This window comes from Semicossyphus pulcher, unplaced genomic scaffold (assembly GCF_022749685.1).
Source record: "Semicossyphus pulcher isolate SPU_LCO1_2020_fin unplaced genomic scaffold, fSemPul1.0.p SCAF_11, whole genome shotgun sequence".
Taxonomy (NCBI): domain Eukaryota; kingdom Metazoa; phylum Chordata; class Actinopteri; order Labriformes; family Labridae; genus Semicossyphus; species Semicossyphus pulcher.
The window spans coordinates 5,794,558-5,817,283 of record NW_027211615.1 but is presented as its reverse complement, the minus strand read 5'-3'; the positions used below and the strand labels follow the sequence as shown (position 1 = coordinate 5,817,283).

At 40.5% G+C, this 22,726-nt stretch overlaps 2 protein-coding genes across 2 annotated transcripts; one reads left to right on the top strand and one right to left on the bottom strand.

The window, feature by feature from the left end:
• The first annotated feature begins 2,207 nt into the window (after positions 1-2,207).
• rad51 (RAD51 recombinase) lies at positions 2,208-10,701 on the top strand. Its single transcript, XM_069655553.1, has 9 exons — positions 2,208-2,294; positions 2,858-2,995; positions 3,569-3,686; positions 3,822-3,913; positions 5,339-5,433; positions 6,228-6,341; positions 6,485-6,614; positions 7,426-7,547; positions 9,393-10,701. Exons 1-9 carry the CDS (start codon positions 2,211-2,213, stop codon positions 9,514-9,516), a joined length of 1,017 nt encoding a protein of 338 aa, XP_069511654.1. The 5' UTR covers positions 2,208-2,210; the 3' UTR covers positions 9,517-10,701.
• An 868-nt stretch (positions 10,702-11,569) lies between these two features.
• Positions 11,570-22,346, bottom strand: rmdn3 (regulator of microtubule dynamics 3). Its single transcript, XM_069655916.1, has 12 exons — positions 21,742-22,346; positions 19,992-20,181; positions 19,088-19,231; positions 17,702-18,041; positions 17,279-17,381; positions 16,993-17,053; positions 16,816-16,891; positions 16,656-16,733; positions 14,598-14,696; positions 14,019-14,072; positions 13,754-13,834; positions 11,570-12,813 (listed from the first exon to the last, which is right to left on the bottom strand). The coding sequence occupies exons 1-12, from the start codon at positions 21,941-21,943 to the stop codon at positions 12,754-12,756; spliced, it is 1,488 nt and encodes a 495-aa protein (XP_069512017.1). The 5' UTR covers positions 21,944-22,346; the 3' UTR covers positions 11,570-12,753.
• Between the last annotated feature and the right edge of the window lie 380 nt (positions 22,347-22,726).

Below are 22,726 nucleotides of genomic sequence, written 5' to 3'. Positions count from 1 at the left end.
TGTGGGACAGAGTCAGGATCATGTTCAGTCATCCAGAATATTCAGGAATCATTGTGTGAGCATTTCTTTACCAAATTAACACCGTTAAAAAAAATTCAAAATAGGATGATGGATGTAATGCAAAGGATATAAGTTTCTTAGTTTTTAAAAACCTCCATTTTCTTAATTTAACACGTCATAAAATTTAGTTCATATTTTGTTCCCAGAGTAATAACTGGTAGCTCTTGATAATAGTGTTTGACAAAAATAAGGGCTATTCTTGTGCTTTTGATCCCATCACATGATCTTCACAGAAGTTGTCAAACTAATTCATAAAAGAAGCATAGTTTAAAGTTTTTACTTTATATTCTAGAACAATTGCACATCAATAGTTTGTATATAAAAGACGGTCCATTATGCATAGTAGAAAAAAAGTTTAGGACACTTAAAGAAAATAAAATTCAAGTAATACAAATTTTCAAGATGTATCATAGTGAACCAGTCTTATATTCCAAAAGGCATGTAACAAATAGGAAAGTATTTTTTGGTAATTTTTTTTTCTAAAAGAAACACTAATGAGAATAAGGGATGTTTTCAAAGCCAATGGAAAAAATAAAACCATATTATTTTGTACCAAAAATAAAGACTTATAAAAAAATATTTAGGATTCAACAGATGCATTATAATTGTTAAGGCTTCCTACTGTGGTGCAGTACAGAAGCAGTTATTGATAAAAGAGCTCCATTTTATGTTAGTTAGATCAGTGGCTCTCAAATGGGGTCCTGGGGGTCCACGAAATAATTATAATAAATTCATAATAAATTATAAAATTGTGCTGTATCATTAGAAACTGCATGTCTATAGATGATGACGATTTGCGCGAATAAAGAAAACATACTGTGTCCATAACTCCCACCCACGTTAGCTTTGGGCCAATAGAATCGGATATGATTATGACACATTAAGACACATCTTCTGTCATAAACCACTCAACTCATTCAGGTCGCAACGAAGGTCTTGCTGCTGTTAATTTTCTGAAAGCTTTAAGTCTAAACGTCCACAAGCAATTTGAATAAAGTGACCCTCTTTTTAAGTATATAAGTGGTATTAACATGATTCAAATTTAATGTTTTTCTGTTTATCTCTATGAAACAGGTCTGAAGTATTTAGGTCGATATGTTTTACAATACAAATAGCTCCAACGGCATCTAAGAGTGCAAATGGTTGTAAGCATATGCTTAGTCGGTGTTACGATTATGAGCGCGTCCTTGGAAAATGTTCTCCCCTGTAAGGGGTCCCTGGCCCCAAAAAGTGTGAGAACCCCTAAGTTAGATGATGACTCCCTATTAAAACTGTAAAAATAAAATTATTTTGCTTTTATTTTGAAGGATTGACTAGCAAGATCCGTGTGTGGCCAATCAGAACACTTGTGAGAGGATGCGTCTTTACGTAAAAACGTCATTGCGTTATTAGAACGTCGCGCGCGGGAGCTTTGGTTATCAAACAGCCGAGTTTGAGGGAAACAAAAAGTCAACAGGTATGTGAAAACAACAGCTAACTTTATCATCAACAATTATGTATGAACGCGTATGATTAAAACACGGAGAAAAAAACGTAGTTGTTCACTCTTGTTGAAATTGTCATTTCACTGTCTTTGATCTAGAAGCAATTTTTGCGGGTATCTTGCGCTAGCTTCATGTCTGAAAAACCAGAGAACTGCTGCGAAAACAGCTCTGATGCTAACAAGCTAACAGCTCAAGTAGGCTAACTTACATCTGTTAAAATACTAGTTAGACTCAAAATCAAGTTGAATTAGAACGTATAACTAGAACATAAGTAACGGTCGGGACAGTTTCATCGGGTGAGTTACCGTGAGTTATTTATTTTAGTAGATAAGCTAATATCCGCTTACTTACTAATCTAACCATATAAATGAAATGTGCCTGATTTTGTAAATTATTTTACAAATAGTAACGTTACTTAGATATTTATTCTTTAACGATAAGTTACTAGCGAGGGATACAATAACAACTCTTTGCATTCATCATTAGTTAGCAAAGAAAGAAACTCATTACATTTGGGTTAAAACATTCAAGTTTAAAACAAAAAATGTTCACATAAATGTCTCAACTCTAACAGAGCTGCTCTCTTGCTCACAGTATTATAATCATGTTTATACATTCCTGTCACTGAACGCCCCTCTTCCTCTCTGTTGAGCAGAATTTCACACCATGGCGATGAGGAGCGAGGCCAGGGTGGAGGCAGAGGTGGAGGAGGAAGAAAACTTTGGGCCACAGCCTCTGTGCAGACTCGAGGTGTGTATCATGAGCACAGTAACACAATTACATTCTGTACAGGTGACTGCATACACGTCAGTTTCATGTCTAGATATTTATTTATCGTTTTAATATTTGATTTTTTATAACTATGTATCATGTAAACAGATCTCACACACAACATTGTTTATTGCTAATCTTTCATGCCTGTCCCTTTGATGGGCCTTTTAAAATGCATAGAAATCAATAACAAATACAAAAGAGATCCAAACACAAACTCAACAATTCATTTGGTAATTTAAATAGTTAGTTCAGCAATAACACTAACTATTTAACGAAGCGGTAGAACAACTTACATGTTCTGTGGGGTAAAAAAAAAAAACCCCAGACACTTAGAAGAATAATCAGAGCCTGTCACTTACAAAGCAGCCATCACAGCCTGTTTCATGGTTGCCGGCTGAAGCAATCTACTGGAGCAGTTACAAAATGTTATCATCCCACAGACCCGTATGAAAATAGAGGCCAGGCTTAAAAAGCCCTTATCCTTAAAGGCCAATCGCAAGACTTGTCCTTGTCTCTTCTTCTGATGTCTCTGCACACAGCAATGTGGAATCAGTGCCAGCGACATCAAGAAGCTGGAGGACGCCGGCTTCCACACCATCGAGGCGGTGGCCTACGCACCCAAGAAGGAGCTGCTCAACATCAAAGGCATCAGTGAGGCCAAAGCTGACAAAGTACTGGTAAGAAACAGCACCAACCCTTCATTTTCTGGGTCATAGCGGGATCAATGAGTACTGACTTGACAAAGCATTTAACCGTTGCATTTATGTTCATCTTTGCATGCACAGACCCACACAAACTTTATACAGGAAGTTGAGAGGAAATAGATGTATAGCACAGCAACAGATGGAGCAATCAGACATTATCCTCCAGGGACAAGAGTGTCAGAGTCTCTGTAGACAGTGTGCAAAGGTTTGCTGAGAACGTTTCCAGCAAGAGACACTTCTCCCCCAGAAATAAAAGAACAATTAAGAGGTTTTGTGTCAGTTTCAAGCATTATTAGTAAAACATTGTTAACTGTTTGTGTAATATGTGTAATCACATTTACAACAGGAGTTTGGGCTTTTGGGAAACGTTCTCTGGAGGCTAAAATGGGTAAATAGTGACTTAACAGAAATTTAGTTAAAGGAAAAAGTTTGAGATTATTACTTTAAAAAGAGATCTCGCATAGTGATCGTCATTTCCCTCTGATGAGACCCCACCAGATAAAAAACAATACAGACATATCTGTGATATAAATCTTTCTCTCTCAGACTGAAGCTGCCAAACTCGTGCCGATGGGCTTCACCACAGCTACAGAGTTCCACCAGAGGAGAGCCGAGATCATCCAGGTCTCTACGGGCTCCAAGGAGCTCGACAAACTGCTGCAAGGTTCGTACAGCTAATTGTATATCTTCAACACGTTAAGCCTGTTCATCAGTGGTTAGTTATGGAGGACTACATAGAAATCCTGATGTAAACTGGGTAATACCACATGGAAGGAACTTACACTTGTTTTCTCTGCAGGTGGGATTGAGACGGGCTCCATCACTGAGATGTTTGGAGAGTTTCGGACGGGGAAAACCCAGCTGTGTCACACACTCGCTGTCACCTGCCAGGTACGGTTCAGACTGTCTGCAGAGAGAGGTTTCACTCTGTATAGACGGCCTCAGCTGTATCGAAAGAGGGTTTACAATTCCCAGGGTTTCTGTGGGTCTTCAGGGAGTGTGATCTTAATTTCAGACCTTTTAAATGTCTGAAATGTGATTTTGAAATTACTTTAAATTATGTATTTTATAATGAATTACCTCCAGTCTAACTTTTGAATGTATTTTGTGGAAAAAATTGTATTATTCAAGCTGTAACAAAACTACAAACCAACATGAAACCACAAACACGAACGCAAACTGTGCACCTCAGAATCTATCAACCAACAGCACGTGAGTGGCTTCATTGAATTTCCTCTCAAAAAAGCTACTTCTAAAAGTAATAACTTAAAGTAGTTTCTGTAAATGTGTGGCTCAAAGCACTTCAGCTCTTTAATAAAGGACGTTTATTAAACCTGGCGAGGATACAGCCTTACTTGAGACAGTAGTTAAGAACAAAAGGCACTGGGCATGGATAGAGGAAAATGGTGGAGACGGGAAGCCGTTCAGTATTTCTGCAGCCTGGGTTCGAGGATTAATGTGCGGCAGCAGCAGGAAGAAAGTGCGTGTTCGTCATGAATCAGTTGCCAGTCACAAAGCTTCAGTCCGTGCACTCTGTCATACAAGTATGTTACTTGGAACGACACCTGCAGCTGCCACAGCACCTTCAATGACCTACCATGTTTGCGACTAAAAATGACGTGTGTGCGCAGCCACTGGGCGATCTGTGTAAAAAGCTATCTGAAGACAAAAATGTTTCAAATTGGCATGGTAGCTATTAAAACATACATGGCTTGACTGTGTGAAGGTGTTAATGCCTGGAAAAGGAGTGGCTTAGATAGCAGTATTGTTTACAGCTGGCACCATTCACATGAATAATGAAATGCACATACTTCATACATTATACTGTGCAATTCTTTGATTGCACCCCCACCCCCCCACCCCTCCAAAAAAATAAATAAAAATATGGTGGCTGCACCTTCTGCAAGAAATCACTTAAATAAGCAACTTGTTATTGTTGTGTTTGGTTTGCTTTTCATTCATGTTGAACGTGAATAAATTTGAATAGATTGAGAGTAATTCTGGGACTCTGGGATTTGTCTTAATATCATTTGTAATTTTCTGAAGTATGGCTGTGAAATATATCCTCAAAGGTCTCTAAAGGTCTAACATTTAACTTGTTATCCCTGCAAACACAGATGTGATCTGATCCACTGGATTTTTTTATACTGCTAATGGTTTTGATGAGTTTTGGTTCATAAGCACTCCTAACAATATGTAAGAATGCACATGCTGAGCAGACAGAAAACTTTATTGACAAACATACAGTAAACAGGACAAAGCTGCTGACCTGTTTTGGTTCGGGTCATATTAGTAAAACTTCCTTTGTGTCCTCAGCTGCCCATCGATCAGGGGGGAGGAGAAGGAAAAGCCATGTACATCGACACAGAGGGAACCTTCAGACCAGAGAGACTCCTCGCTGTTGCTGAGAGGTCAGTCACAAACATCACAGGTCTAAAGGGTCCACATGAAAAGGCCAGGGGGCTTAAGTATGAGAGAGTGCGTAGAATCCAGACTAAAACTGTACGTACGGAGAAAACCCGGTAATGGCCTGCACCCAAAATAATTCAGATTTATCAAACCGTGCCCACGCACACCTGCACGCAATGTGTCCTTTATAAACCACAATCCACTTGGAAATGTGCACACGTGAATTAGCTTCTTATATGGCCCACATTACACCATACATGGTCAATGCAAAGCCTCGTGAATGGAAATGCATACAAGTGAGCCGGCTGTTCGCATCGTTGTTTACGATTAATCACGGAAATAACCGTGAGGAAGCCAAAGGAAATGAACTCTCTGACAGCGTTGGGTGCTTGTGAATGAGGTGGACTTCAGAAAGCACATGTTGTTTGGAGGACACAGCGGGGGGGGGGTCATAGACGAGTGACAAGTTGTTCCAACATTCACGTAATTCACCAGCAGTGCCAGTGATTCCATCAGCAGCATTACGCACGAGTGTCCCCGCTGTATTTACATGTTTACAGAAACCACATTGTTTACTTCACAGTATGACACATTGTGGGAGTCAGTCAAAGGTCTCCCCATGCAGGGATATTATTTGATGTGGAAACTATGAAAAAGAAAACTGATATTAAAAAGAATCTTTGTGTTACTGTTTATTCACTGTCAGTCCTTTCATAAGCTCTGATCCTGCCTGTGTGAAGACAAAGCGGAAGTAAAGCCTGATGTTGAATGTCACATGACCTCTCTTTGCTCTCAGGTACGGGCTGGTGGGCAGCGACGTTCTGGACAATGTTGCATACGCTCGAGCCTTCAACACGGACCATCAGACCCAGCTGCTGTACCAGGCCTCCGCCATGATGGCCGAGTCCAGGTCAGTGCTTCTGTGTTCCCAAATATTCATACGTCCCTCACTTGCTGAGTGGGGTTTATTAAAGATCCAGTTTTTGGCTGCAGCTAGCCATAGTGTGTATCCTTGCAGCTCACACACTCTCTCCCTCTCTCTTTGTGTGTCAGGTACGCTCTGCTGATAGTGGACAGTGCCACAGCTCTGTACAGGACAGATTACTCAGGTAGAGGTGAGCTGTCTGCTAGACAGGGACACCTGGGACGTTTCCTTCGCATGCTGCTCCGGCTTGCAGACGAGGTAGCAGCTCAATTTTTGTTCTACTTTAAATCAATGACTGTATATACAGATGGACGACGTGTCTCTATCTGCTCTCACTATATGAAATTGAAGCAAAAATAGCACCTGTGATAGGCGCTGCCATCTTGTGATGATGAGTCATTTGGAGCAAGAGCTGTACAGTAGAGATCGGCGGGTGAAGCGGCTGTAGCCACTTTCACTAACCCAAACAAACACTTAACTTACTGAACAAACAGCAAGGATCCCGCACGCCAGCGTGTTTAACAGCAGAACAGCTTCTTGTGTTGGTCTGAGGTTAACGTTCACAGGTATGGAAACTTCAATGACTGTAGTGATTTTTTTAGTTACGTCTCCTCTCGCTGTTCCTGCTGCAGGAGCCGTATTTGTCAACAGAGCTGTCAGTCATGAGGCCACACCCCCTTTTTATAGCGTCAAATAACTAATTAAAAATAAACTTATAAAACATAAATCAGCATGATAAGAACTAACTATAATGACAGAAACCATGTTTGAGAAAAATGTATTTGATGTGTATTTTGATTTTATAGTTTGACTCATGTCCCATCTGTTAACATGGAGGAGGCGGGCTTTATGACCTATACTGCAGCCAGTCAGCAGGGGGCGATAGAGAGGGTTTGGCTTCACTTTTAGGGAGCTGTCATGTCGTCCATCTTTTTGTACAGTCTGTGGTTTAAACACATTCTAATGACGCTCACACTGGATCTACACAGTCCAGATATGTGAGGCAGGTTTCTAACTGTCTCTAACATGCATGATTGTTTTTGTTTGCCTCAATCCTTTGTGACAACAGTTTGGGGTTGCCGTGGTGATAACCAACCAGGTGGTAGCACAGGTGGACGGGGCGGCCATGTTTTCTGCAGATCCCAAGAAACCCATCGGAGGAAACATTATGGCTCATGCCTCCACAACACGGTGAGTGATGAAGGTTTCATTAATCTTTATAGGCTGATGGATGCTTTCAATGAATGTGGGGGAATTCAGGTGTTTTAAAACCTGGACCCAAAGTGCGTCCACTAACAGTTCTTGTTTCTCCACTGAAAGGCTCAGATTGTTAGTCTAAGTGTCTGTAGGGATCCTTTCTGTAATGTTTTCAGAGATAGACCTTTTTGTTAAAGTGGAAGGTGATTTTTTTTAAAACCACAAACAGACGTTACATCGCTCTCTTCAAAGACACCAGACTCCATTGACAAGACAGTAATTTAATCTCAGAACACAGTTGCTGCTGGTCTACTGCTTCCTCGATTAGTAAGTTTGTTTGTGTCATTGTGTGACTTTGGTGTTTAAAAAAGTTTGTCTGGATCCAACACACAATATTTGTGTAACACACAATCATACAAACAAAAAGATCAGCCACTCAAATTTTCTGTGAGGTTAAAGTAGACGGTTTTAAACCTGGGCCTAATTTTTTACAAATGAATGTGTTGAAATGACTCAGGAACAAAAGGTTTTGGAATCGGTAGATGTCCTCAGCCGTAGCTGCGATACAGCCACAATAGCTGCAACATAATCCAGGGGCAACTGCGCCCGATCAAAGTACATCCACTAAAAGTGTTTTTGCCACTGACAGGCTCAGATTGTTACTCCAGGTGTCTGACAACATCACGGAAATGATCCCTACAAAAATCTTTTTTATAGACTGAGATCCTTTTTGTATGACCAGAAACAGTGACATTTCTATGTAAAGAAATTTGATGCATGTAAATATGTTTGGTCTACTTACTCGATAGGTAGTTGCCCGTTTGGTCCCTGGCCGCCTCCTCTAGTTAATTTTGGGCACATGAAAGAAAGTCTGCAGCACAGCACTGTAGTGTCTGAGGTTTCATCCCTGGACACTAGATCTGGATGTCGATAAGGATTTCTCAATTCGATTCGATTTCTGATCCGATCCGATCCGATTCAATTCGATATCGATTTGGTTAGGGGTATTTCATTTACAATATCAGTGCACCTCTAACCTGGTAAATTATCAAAATGTTTAATGTTTACAATAAGAAGAGTCGTGCTGCATTCAGGAGCGCTCAGAAATGTGAATGATCAGACACGTTTTTATACATATTTTAAAGATCGATCTCAGGATGTATTAATCTATAATTTTATAAACCCGGCCCTACTGGATACCGCTGGCCATCAAATTAAAATGCCTCATCTTCATCGTTGAAATCCGGTAAATATTCAGCCATCACTTTTGAAATATATTACTGCTGGCAGTCCTCTACGTGAACAAAAACTCTCTCCAACTCCCGTTCAGGTAACATCTCACCACCTGCGAGATTTCAGAGCGAGACTTCTGTTTCTGGTTACACAAAAAGCATCTTAGTCTTTGAAAAAAAGGACGATCTTTGTAGGGATCATTTCCGTAATGTTGTCGGAACAATCTGAGCCTGTCAGTGGCAAAAACAAGCACTTTTTATAGTGTACGTACTTTGATCGGGCGCAGTTGTCCCAGTCCGTGTCGCGGTTACGACGGAGGCTACCTGATGGACCGATTCCAAAAGTTTTAAAATACAGAAAAGCCAATTTCATGGCTGCCAGCTGAAGAAATCTACCGTACCAATCAGTCATTGAAACCCAAAAATATATATTAAAAAATATGGCCCAGGTTTAAAACTACCAGAGTTGCTCTTTCATGGAGCTTGACAGTCGGGCAGAGCAGAGTGGGTACAAAACAATCACAGCCGCTATGAAGCTTTCACAGCTGCAGCTCCATGATGTGTTTTAATGATTCCACGTGTGTAAAAGTCGGTCTTGTCTCTGCAGTCTGTACCTGAGGAAGGGTCGAGGAGAGACGAGGATCTGTAAGATCTACGACTCGCCCTGCCTGCCAGAAGCCGAAGCCATGTTCGCCATCAACGCTGACGGAGTCGGTGACGCCAAGGACTGAGGGGGCAGAGAGGCAGGAAGCAGCGGGGGGTGGTGGTTAATGTGACCGTCACACTAACTGACTCACTCTGGGACTGAAGTGTTGTGTGTGAGATCTTGACCTAAACCACTGCCTTCACACAGACTGATGGGACGGGGGCAGGGACTGTAGGAGATGGTGATGCTGATTGAGAGGCTGCTGATCTGATCCTCTGGAGGTCAGAGGTGAAACGACAAGAAGGAACGTTTAGTTTTCTGCAAGGTGGCGGCGAACTGCTCTCGACTCAGGAGAGAGGGAAGCCTTTTTTACCTTCAGTTTTGACACAGTTTCTCATTATTATAAGAAGAGGAGCTTTTTGGTCATTATAGCTTTATCTCCACAATAACAAAAAAAACTCATAAAGATGTACTCTGATTAGAATAAATCTATATTGCTCAATTACAGCATCTGTATCTCATAATTGCAGTAGAGTGATATAAAAGCTCACCCCTAAAGACCCCTAATAATAAGATACTACGTCTAAACCACAGAAGGTCTGTTTATTTTCTAAGTTGAATGCCTCTGTTGGACGAGTGAAAATGTGTGTTTTGTAAACTATTTGTTAGGAGCTCTTTTTGTTTAAACTCTTTCTTAATGTTTGTGGATACTCTACACTCTGTCGAGTGGTGACTTTTTCACGTATCACAGTGACGCTACAGAAGCCCTGAGAGAACTAACTTGTGATCTACTACTGAAGTCTGATCTAATATGTTTGTCTCCTGTTTGTGACTCAAGAACAGGTGGAAAAAAATCAACAGAAGCAAGTTAAGTTTTTAGGGGAAACATGCTGAGAAAAAAAATCCTCATTTACCTTTTTTGTCTGAGAGAAAATATTTGTTTGTTTCAGGCTAGTTTTAGGTTTCTTATCATTTTGGCAACAAGAGGCTGAAATGTAAACAAGACGAGCAGTTCATGTGTTCCTGCAGGAGAGTTTTAAAGTCACCAACAATTATCAGCCAAGTCATGAATGTTAAAGAACTTTATTGAACTCGTTCTTCAATCATTAACACAGGAGAGAAAACAAGTTAGAAACTGGCCTCTCAGGGCTTCTGTATTTTTCTGCTGTTGAAACATTATTTTACATTAAAGTCTGTAATTAAGCAAATTCATTCATACTAATGTCAGCTCCAACACCTTTCTTTTTTTCTTTACAAGAACGTTCTGTAAATAAGCTTTGAAGCTAAATTAAATTTGTTTTACTATTAAATTGACTTGTTTTATTTGTTAGCATCATAAAGGGATCTTATAGACAGGCAGATCAGCCAACTTTTTGACCACTGATGGGTCAAGTGAATACCATTGATTATCTTGTAACAATGACCCCTGTCAGTGGGTGGGTAATCTCTATTTACAGACTCTAAAAAGAATAGTCTACATAGTAGAATCTGTAAGTAGGGCGAGGATTTCCGGGAAGGCAAGTGTTCTGTTTGAACTACGCTTGTAGTCCAAGTAATACTGACCAATCACGTATCAGCAGGCTGCGGCGTATGCAGGAAAAAACAGTCTGTGAGGAGAGCAAAAGCAGGCGGAACATAATCCGCCATTGATATCCCGCCTCCCATCAGCGTGATCTGACGACGATTTAGCTTCTTATTAATCTCTATAAACAGACATCTGCATGCTAACAGCTAACAATCTGTTCTAGATCCAAACTTGAGATTAATTCCCTTGGCGCTGTGTCACCAAAGCTGCTCAGCGTTCAGATTTCCCAACTTCCTCGAATGTATCAGATCGATCCGAAGTTTTACTTCAGTACACTGGATGATAACCGGGGCTGGTTATGACTTCTTCCTCCTATAATCTAAAATCATCTCTTTAGTCTTTGTGATGTTACATTGTAGATTACTGTGATCACATCAGTCCACAAAGTCCCCAATAATGCCCCTAGACTCCTCCTCATATCCTCCCTTAACACATCCCACAACAGCTGAATCCTCGTATAATTACATTATCACTCTGTAACCGTACTGTTGTTGGACCCTTATAGTACACGACTTAGGAAGAGTAGAGTTAGATTCAGACATTGAGCAACAAATCGATGATAAAAAACAATAATTTTATTCGATTTTAAGTCAGTTAAGTGCATTTGAACTTCATTGCAGGGTCAAAATATTGAAGATATTTATCGTTATTAGCTCACAGCAATGACTGCAAAATAACCTCAACAAGAATAAATTAATAGAAAAAGTGTCAGATCACAAAATAAAAACACGTCACGTCAGAAAATAATCAAATATCAAAGGCAGAAAAAACCGTCAAAGGAAAATCAGGATGTTTTACAGTCAACACCAAACAGAGCTCCACATAATTCATCATTTTAGTACAATGTTGGCAAAGAACTGCCTCTGTTCTGCACCTTATCATTGGGGTCTTAAAGTTCTAGTTAAACTGAAAAAATACATTTTAGATTTTTAAGAGCAAATTACGTTATCACTGCATCTCCAACAAAACACGCACATCTACCAAACATGAGAAGGACCCAGCATGACAAATACAACAAACAAACCTGATGACAGAAAGTAGTAAGATTTATTTGTTGTATTTATCTTCCTTAAAGCTTTTAAAAAGTCCCTGATCAAACTTTCTGTTTCCAGAATATCATCCCTTCACATTATCGGTAAACCTGGTGGAGTTTCACCTCCTCTGACTGAAGAAATGATCTCCATTTGTTGCATCCTGACCTCGTGCTTACAGGCTTTGGTCCTAAAAGCTCTTATGTTGGACCCCAACGCTCTGATGTACTAAAAAAGCCACAATACAATACTAACAAAAACTCTCTAGTGTGTCTGTGAGGATAATTTTGTTTAGTTTCTAAGATCCACTCTGAGTTTCCTCCCCTGACAAATAAAATCAAAACCAGAGGAGAGAAGCTGTTTGTCTGTGTCTGAGGTGAACGGTTCCTGTAACTGATAAATTAAGGTCAGTGTGTTTGTTCAGTCAGTTAAAAAGGCAAAGAAACATCAAAGATATCATGAACATTACAATATATATATTACTCAGTGATACTGACTCAATTAAACTATATTTAAGTTTTAAAAATAAAAATAAATATACATCATTAAACTCCAGATCATTTCACAGTGACAGTTGGACAAAGATCCATCAGTGATGGGAAAAAGAAAGAGTGCGCGGTTAGTAGAACACATCTGATTGGACGACCAGCAGGCTGACGAGCCAATCGGTGCCATCGGCTGGATCTCAGGGAAAGAAGAAGTTCATTCAGATTTTTGTGTTGGTTAGGACTTGAAGTTGAGCCTCCAGCTTAGACGTTTCTTCATCCTGGAAATAAAAAAGGAAACACTCACTTACACACAAAACAAAATACAACAACACGATACTTAAAGGAACAATATATAATATATTTACTGCATCATAAAATGGCCGTAATATGTCATCGGAGATTAAGGAAACATGCTAAGTTGAAATATTGGCTTCTCCAACAACAACGCTGCAGCCAGTATGTTCTCCTTCTGAAATTTCCATCCCGGTGCAGATCATCTGTGTGTGTTTTGGCTGCGCGATCCCGCCCACTGCCCATTTCATCACCCGGGGATGCCAGATATGAAACAAATTGGCGCACAGAACTCGTTGCTTGTCATTGTCAAAGCGCAAGTCTTGTGCTCGAGGCTCAGTGTCCTCAACCTGGCAACCCGCGTGAGCTTCGTGTTGTACTAGAAGCGTAGCTCTGTTTGGGAAAAGCTGAGTGTGGGTGGTGAAGCAAGTGAAGAGACAGGAAGTGTATGTTTTTCAAAACAATCACATAATAATGCTCAGCAGCTCTTTGAGACATCGATTTTCAGCTTGTTATTCTGTGGGCGTTGGTCAGGGCTTCACCTGTACATTAGCGATGCCGAGAGCTAGCTAACGTTAGCAGCGCCACTGACTAGCCAGGACCGACACACTCCTTGCTGGAACTGTGAACAACGGAAGCAGGAAATGGAGCACAGCAAACAATGCATGCAGCGGGTTTGCCATGTGCAACATTTTTTTTAATTAAAATCTATTTTTGGACGTTTCAAATGGATTCAGAATTGTATAAATTAAGAATTTGCGATTCTGACATGAATCGATTTTTTTCAGCACCTCAAGCAAAAAAACATACTGCAGGATTTTTACAACTTTTTGTTCCTTTTAGTATTATATGTAATATGTAAAATAGGGCCCAGGTTCAAAACGACCAGAATCCTTCTTTAAACCGGAAGTATAAGAGGTCTCTTACATCATTACTGTGTGAGGTCATCTTCAGAGCCAGCTCGGTCCAGTTAGTCGCCTCAGAGATGTTTCCCAGCTCCTGGTGACACTGCAGGTCCAGCAACGAAAGGTGTTTACAGTCCACACATTCACAACATCACACACACCCTAAAAGCTATTTATGAACATTTATCCTTAATGGTAATTAAAGAAGATTTTAGAAGTGTGTGTATTGTTGTGTTTCATATAAACCAGTGTGTTTTTAAATACTAATGTGGGATCTGATGGTTTACCTTTGCGATGTAGAGCCTCACAGTCTTGGAGAATCCTGGACTGAGTTCTTCTGCCTACAAAGATTGCACATTTAGAACATTTATACAGAACGAAAAACATGCTGAAGGTGAAGAATCAGTAAACACAAAAACATGTATTCATATTCATGCTGTCGTTAAAGCGTTAATAACGCGTTAAAGATTCTGTAGAATATTCTGGACAGTATTTGGCATTGTTTTGGAAAGTTGCAGTAATAATAAACACACATTTGCATAAAGGAAGCGTATTTGTCCAATCCCAGGATTAAAAACTTTAAAAAAAAAATTAAAAACTATCTCTTTAAGGTAAATTTACAACAGATAAAAAAATGTGCGATTAATTTGCGATTAATCGCGAGTTAACTATGGACAACTACAGCCCTAGTTTTAACACATGATCCCCCTCTGGTCATCTTTACCCTCTAACTGGGTGTACGTTGTTACAGAGTTAAACAGAGTATACAAGGAGAAGATATTTAACATGCAACATCAGATAGAAGCAGCAGAGATCTGTGGACATCCTGTTAGTCACATGTTCAAACGCCTGCAGCAGTGTCGTACCTTCAGAAAGTTCTCAAGGGCGTCATGCAGTGTGGAGGTGGGGGGGCTCTGGTAGACAGCAGCAGCAGCCTTCTTCTCCAACCAGTCTAGGGTGGCTACCTGTACACACACGCACACACACGCACACAGAAGAAGTGTGGCTGTTCAGAAAGGGCGTAAACACCTGGACTTAAAATGTGTTTGTCTGAAAGGTTCTATAAAGAGATTTCAGAAAAGTGTTATTAATGACACCAGAGGCCGTAAAGTAAACAACAATCTGCACTTTACACATTTGCTTTGTAAAGTTACATAATCAATTATTATAAAAAATTAAAATTATTTGTCTAAATACAAACTTTCCCAGGGGTTTCTCCAGGTTTTCAAAGGGCTTAGGTGCTAACTAGGTTCACAAATAATACACACGTGTGTATGGCATAAACAATGATTGAGAGATTTAGTTTTTGTACACACAAGAGGGAGATTTACTTCCCCCAACACTGATGACCGATGTAACACCCACAGCAGTGTTCCCACACATAGAAAAACAGTGAAAGTCCGTCTGACATCACATTAGTGCAGCTTTTTATGAGAGCACAGAGTGAACAGACCGCTGTGCAGAGTCTGTGTGTCACCTGCCTGTAAACAGTAAACATGCGCCTGCGGGATGATCGAGGCAGACGGGCAGTTATGCTAGATGGCTGAGTGTGTGTATTCCCGTTATCAGCGGCTACATAAATGAACCGTTCACGGAGCGGATTGTTTACTTAACGGCTACACCTGCAGCCATAGTAGTACCTGCAGTAGGGAAAACCCTGTTTCATGGATCAAGCTAGCCATCTACTAACTTACGTTAACATGAAGCCTGATTTATGCTTGTGTGTTGAATCTACATAGAGACTTAACTGTAGCCTTCCTCAGTGGTTTCTGCCTCTATCAGCATTTACACTTGTGTGCTTGTTTGTCTGCGTCACTCTAAAGTTACATCACTAAATTAATTATTGGTTGGATTTCTTTTCCACTGTGTTGATCCTGCTTCTTTGTGTACTTCAGACTGTGGAGACTGAAACTGAGCAGATCACTGTGTGGTATGAACTTATACATTTGGAATAACTGTCACTTTTACCAAAATGACTCAGCAGAAAATACTACTGTCAAAGTAGCATCAAGCACAGTGTGCTCCCTAGTTTTTGTGCAGCTTATTTCTGCAGGGCATTTCTAGCCTCAGCATACCTCAGCTACCGATTCCCTGCAGTAGCATAAATCAGGCTTTAGAGAGCAAAGGTTAGCCAGCTAGCTGTAACTAAGCTAAGCATCTTTGGTCTGTCGTTGGTTTTTTTGTAACGTTAGCTTATAATGGAGTTTGCATGCTTGAAACAGGCCAGTTTAGACGATTGGAGACATTAGATAACTTTATCCACTCAAGACTGTATTCCGCTTCATTAGCTAGGTAGAAAATCATCTGCTTTAGCGAGCAAGCGAGCGTAAGCTAACAAAACCACACAGAAGTCCCTCTAGGAACTGAATGTCCTGCTGATGTTGACCCTCGTTTTAGCCCCGATAACAGTCAGATTCCCATTATACCAGAAAGGCTTCTATAGATTGAACCTGACTCTTTGTCATTTGCTGACATTATTATTTAAATAAATGTCTGTTAAGTCTCTATCTATCGCCGAATGAGGTAACACAATGGTGATTGATCCTATGGCCCACTGATGAAAGCCTTTACATTTGCAGTATTACAGACTGGGTGTCTGTGGCGACATTTGCGGAGAAAATCACAGGCGGCGCCCAGTTAGTGACGCGTTTTCCATCAGCCAGCAGTGGTTGGTCTGTTAGAGAGGGTAGGCGGAGCTAAGCGGCTGCTTTTCCGCTCTCTGTAATTTAGCATTCACGCTGTTGGCAGAGCAGGCGAGTCAAGTCTCTGATGCGTTCATTAACATCACATGCTTTATAACATGAAGTTAAACTCACTATAGCACCTGTAAATTCACTTTGTTATTATTTATTTTGATATTTGGATGATAAAGTCTGAATCGGACAGCACCAGTGTCTACAGTACAACACAGCTTCTTGTCTCACCTCGTAGCACCACCTGCCGAGCAGGTAGAAACACATGGGGTCATCATCTCTGAGGGCGAGGGCCCGGTCCAGGTGCTCCTGAGAGGAGAAGACAAACACTGTTACACAATGTACACAACTCCAAAATATAACCAACACACTGACACACACAAAGTGTTACCTTTAAAATGTGGCTGCTCTTCAGTTTGCTGTGCATGCTCTCATGCTGGGAGGTCAGTCCTGTCAGCACAGCCAGCCTGCAGACAAATACAGGTTTGAGACGTAGTTTAAATTATGGAAACAACGTGTATATAGAGTAATGAGCCATAATGTTTAAGTTCACTGTTTGTTTGCTCACCACTTGTGGCACTCAGCGTTCAGGCCATTCTTCTTCAGGGCCAACTCTGCCTCCTGTCGACCTGCACAAAACAAAACGTACTCAAGTCACTTAAGCCTAAAAAAATAGTTGATTTACTTTACGCTTCCTTCAAAATATCTCCTCAACTCCTTTTCTGTAAAAGCTCCATTTTGTTTATGTTTTGGGTTCTTTTATGAGTTCAATCTGTCTTTGTTTTACTGTGACTGACTTCTGAGTTTGAGTTAATATAATCATCATTATAGCAGGGCGTGTGTCAGTCCATCACCTTGTTGTGCGTAGTGCTTCTTCTCTTGTTTGTCCTCAGTGGACTCGTACATGTCACTGTAAGCTCGAGCCAGCCGCCATAAGAACTCCCTGCTGTCTCCATACTGCAGGAACAGAGTCACAAAAACACCAGTCAGTGTTAAAGTACATGATTACTTTAGTACATATATTAATAAATGTTTGTGAGTTGAGTTTGTATGTAAGACTTTATGAAACATACTGCTGATGCAGAAGTAAACCGGGCACAGAGACACAGAGAAATGGGCACAAAGTGAGTCCTTATTATGAAGCACTTTGAGCTGCATTTTATGTATAGCATGGTAAGGTACTATAAATAAAGATTAACAATATAATGACTTCATGTGTTTATATATAAATATTGATACATGTGTGTATCATGTGACCTGTGAGTCGTGTCCCTCACCTCTGCTCTGTTGTCCAGCAGCAGATGAAAACCTTCTGCCTTCAGTCGGGCGTCTCCTGTGTGGAGGATGTCGCTCTGAGCCAGGAGGAGAGCCAGCTCCCCACTGGGAACTTCAGTCACCAGCTGCAGCCCTCTCTCGTCTCCCTCGTCCTCCTCCTCGTCCTCCTCCAGCCCCCTCTCCTCCACCTCCTCCTCCTGGGAGTCCTCCTGGCGGAGGGTGAGGACGGTGGCACAGCTCTTGTCTTCATCTTCCTCAGACTCCTGTTCAGGCTCCCGCTCAGGCTCCTCCCTGTCCGTGTCCCGGTCTGTGTAGTCGGACTCAGCGTAGGCCGTCGAGTACCTGAGACATACAGATCATCCTGTATTATATAGTTATTAAAATTATTAAAAACACACTTGGAATTCACATCATCTTGATAGTTGATTAATTTTGTTTTTCAGTTTTTAAATGTACTTTTTAAGGGTCAGTTCACCCAAACAACAACAGAACACTACATCCAGAGTATTAGCTTTACTCAACTCTACCCGCTTGAAATTGGTGCCAGTACTTCGTATATTTGTTTTCCACTGCAGATAGTATCAGCTCACTGGAGGTGGGGCTCTTAGCTTAGCATCATAACAGATGAAACACTGCTCTGCTAACCCTTTTCGTGGGAACTGTACGTGTGACACAAGCTGGGGTTAGTGTTACTACTTAAAACTATTGGCATGGCTAGATATCTGTTTTTGAAATTTGTGGAAATAATGATTTTCATTTTTTTTTTCTCTTTTATTAAAAATATCATGATTTGTCATCGGAACATCAGAAATGTGATAAAATATTCATTTCCAAATGTGACCTCTACATCAATGCTTCACTTCTACAGTTTACCTCTAGACTGTTATGACGAAGGATGACGAAATTATCAGCAGAATGAATGTCAGTCAGATACTTGTTGTTAGCCACACATGGGACAGTTTTAACGCCTATACATGTCATAGAGAAATAATCAACCAATTATTAGCCCGTGGATCTTGTTAAGAGGCCTGTTGAACATTCCCACAGGTGTATCAAACCTGGCTCTGCACACTGTTAGATTACTACTGGACTTGCAGGCTGTTACTTCAAGACTCTCTCAGGTAGCAAGGAGGCAAATTGAGGGATTTCTGCCTTAAAAAATCTGCCCCACTAACCAAAGACACTCACATCCGAAAAGAAAACAATAACACATTAAAGCTACACCGATCAATGTTTTTGTTTTTAAGGTAACTTAGACACAGAGAAGAAAGGACACTGAATACTGGTACACCTATGAATGACAGCAGCTTTAAAGCATCGTATATAAACAATATAATATTAACTATAAGCTCAAACACAAACAATAACAGCACCAGGCCATGACTTACCCTCCTTCACTGGTCTCTTCGTATGTGCTGGCCATACCCTGGCTGGCGGTGAAGTAGATGGAGCTGGAGCTGGCGGAGTCGGTGCGCTCTCTGTGGACATAATGGCGTCGCCTTCGAACCCGCTGACTGTCCTCCACCCCCTTTCTGAAAGTGGCAGCGGAGAAAAACACACATCAGTCCGATTACCTGTTTGGAGCCAGCCCCACAGTGGAGCATCACTCTGATTATGCCAAATAATTTTTTTTTTTCTTTTAACATGTTTTGGGGTCTAAATGACTAGTGAGTACAAAAAATATTGGGATTCCTGCAGTAGATGCTTCAGCCTGCAGGAGTGTAATACAGGCTGTAATGGCTGCAACATAATCCTTGATGGATCAAAGATAGAAGTTCTTGTGTTTACCACTGACAGGCTCAGATTGTTATTTTAAGTGTTACAGAACGGACCTTTTTGTTCAAAAGGGAGGTCGTTTTTTTTTTCACCACAAACAGACGTTACATCGCTCTCTTCAAAGACACCAGACTCCATTGACAAGTCATTTTACCTCACAGAACACAGGAGTTTTTTGTCCACTGCTGCCTCGATCCAGTTTGTTTGTGCCATTGTGTGATATAAAAACATCATATTGGATCCACACTAACCCTTTTAAAAACACCAAAGTCACACAATAACACAAACAATCCAGCTGATCGCTGCAGCCATAGACTAGAAACGTCCATGTTCTGGGATGTAAAATTACCGTGTTTGTCAGTGTAGTCTGGTGGCTTTATAGAGAGCGATGTAACTGCAGTTTCTGTTTGACATTTAGATGCCAAATTACAAAGGATATGTAAATAGGACCCAGGTTTATAATACTTGAATTTCCCTATCTGGTATCACAGTGTATGAAGGTTCAGTGTCACTCACTTGACGTCCTGGATGATCTGCACAGCTATGTCCTGCAGGCCACCCCTCAGCTCAGCCACCTCTGAGCGCAGTGAGGACACGCAGCTCAGCACCTGGTCCAGCTGGTTCCTGAGCTCCACCTGCTGCTCCGGGGACAGACCTTGCACTACCGCTTCCACTGCAGCCAGAGCCTGCTGCTGGGCCTCCACCTCTGCACGAGCAGACAGGAAGACAGATTGTTAGACATGTGGGTTTGGACGGGATTGCAATCTCAAACCAAGTTCCCCACCTGTCAAACATCGTAATCAATCAATTCATCTATTTTCCCCTGCTTATCCAGCCAGTTGGGGTGCTAGACAAGGGTTCGGGACAACATGCTGATGCCAAGCATATTTCACTTTAAATATATTCTATTTAAATGTTCAAAATAAAGGTTTAATGGTTTTCAGAGGCTATTTACCCAGTCAAAAAAGAAAGAGGTGCAACAATAAGAGAGGTTTGTAGATACAACTGGTGAGCCTGGCGCTGTTTGAAGGGATTAATTGTCATTTTAAAATGTGTGAGACATTTGCTGTCTTCGTGTATTTCAGACATGCTTCTCTGCTGGGTTGAAGGCAGCTGGTAGTTGATAGTTAAGTAGTTCAACATACCAGGTATTTAAAGTTCAGTCATTTAGTTTTAAAATGTGATATTAATCAAATTTCAATAATCAATTTTCAGTTCAATTAATCAAATATTTTTTACGAATTTTAATATTTATGATTAACTTTTCTTGTTTCTTGGGGAAACTTGTTCCCTTTTCTGAAAACCTCAAGGTAATTTAGGGGGAATAAAGACACGGTGATAGCAGTTTGCCCTTGTGGACTTTTTTGTGTATTTAATTTATGTTGCGTCAATTAGCTTGAACCATTTTTTTTTACTTGGCCATTGTCGTCTTTAACTGTTTGCTGTGAGAATAATCACATGCTAAACTTATGGTATTAGTTTGCTTAGTGTCCTTGACTTATTGATTACGGTTTGCACTACTTTGCTGGTGGAATTTATCCCCTGCCCCATTAGTGAGAGCTGGGAAGTAAACTGTGAGGAGGTTAAGGAAGACAAGGGCCCATCACAACATATCAGTATTTGCAAATATATGCGCAAATAAGAAAACGGATTTTAAAGAACACATACTGAAGTTTGTCCAGCAGAGGGAGCTCTGACTCAATAGTTTACAATCTCCTCAGCTCTGTCTGCAGCACATGTAGCAGAGCATAACAGCTAAACAGACACTGGCCCACATTAGAATTGGTTGACAATGTAAAAACAAATGTTACATAATCTCTAATTACATTCATTGTTTAAGAAAACATTAATTGTTTAAGAAAATCAATTTCACTATATCGGCCCGCCATATCAGTATTCAGAGATTTTTTTCCTTAAATTTTGTATTAGTCTCAAAATTCCTCCCTCATTGTCATTCCTTAGGCAATGCAACTTAACTGGGTTTTGCCCAGTAAACCATGGAATATTACTGTCAAAATGCTAGTTAAAAAAGTTTAAAGGCAAACTACCAAACGACAAAATGAATATGAATAGAAAATATAATGAAGTTAAATGTCCAACATAAAAACACAGTCAGCGTTTAGCTTTGTTTGGATCTAACTACACTGTACTTAGTAAATGTGAATAGAAAACCTTACTACGCAGTTGGACCATGAATATCTCTCTCACACGCACACATGTATTTAACAGATCGCTGTCAGTGCCAGGCAGAGCACCGTCCACCCACCCTGAGCATCCAGCACATCCCGCAGAAGCGCAGCTCCATCCACCCCGTCCAGCAGCCGGGGAGCTGTCCGGGCCTCTAGCACCAGGCTCTGGGATTTCCTCCGGCTGATCTCTCGGTAAATTAAGAAGGCAATCAAGCCCAATCCGGCTGTAGCTCCGACTGCGAGCCCGATTAACCCGTTCCTCCCGAGCGGCGTGTTCATCCCTCCACACTTCGCAGATTCCGTCCGATTATAACTAATTAACGTTAATGTCAGTTATTTACACCTCTTTCATATGCCACTAAACATGACTGACTGGGATCGATTTCACAATGGCATGATGTTAACCATCTTCACGTCAATTATCTAAAAATAAAATTGACACGGGCACGCTCACTGCTAGCACGTTAGCCTCAATGTCATTAGCATTCCAGTGGCTAATAACACTGTGACGACTTTTAATAAGCTTGACGAATATGTAAAAAAAATTCCTTCGGGACCTCAACGACAAAACTCCACGACACGTTTTAAAGCTGGACGAATATTTTTACAGCATTTAACCAAATGTCAGCCCGTTAACAACAATGATGCTTCTAAAATAACAACATCAGCACCACGAGCCAACTCCTCTGGAACCGAGGCTTGCGTAGGAAAACAACTTCCTGTTCCAACTTACAAAATAAAAGTGAAACTAAACTGAAAGTGTGAATAAATTAAGAATTAAATTTTAATAGGCTATAAAAAGTGAAAGTTTAAATACAAGGAAGAAACGTCGAAATTAATTGAATGCCAGTTTTAATTCATAAAAGAAATCAAAATATGTATATATTAAATATTTAGAATAAACGTTTGATCGCAACACCTTATTGCATTAAAAGTGTGTATATATTGAATATACATGAGTATAAAGAGTAAAAGTTTAAATATAGGGAAGAAAATATTTAATAGAATCAATAGAATGGTTTTAATATATGAAATAAATTAATGTCGAATATGTAGGATGAA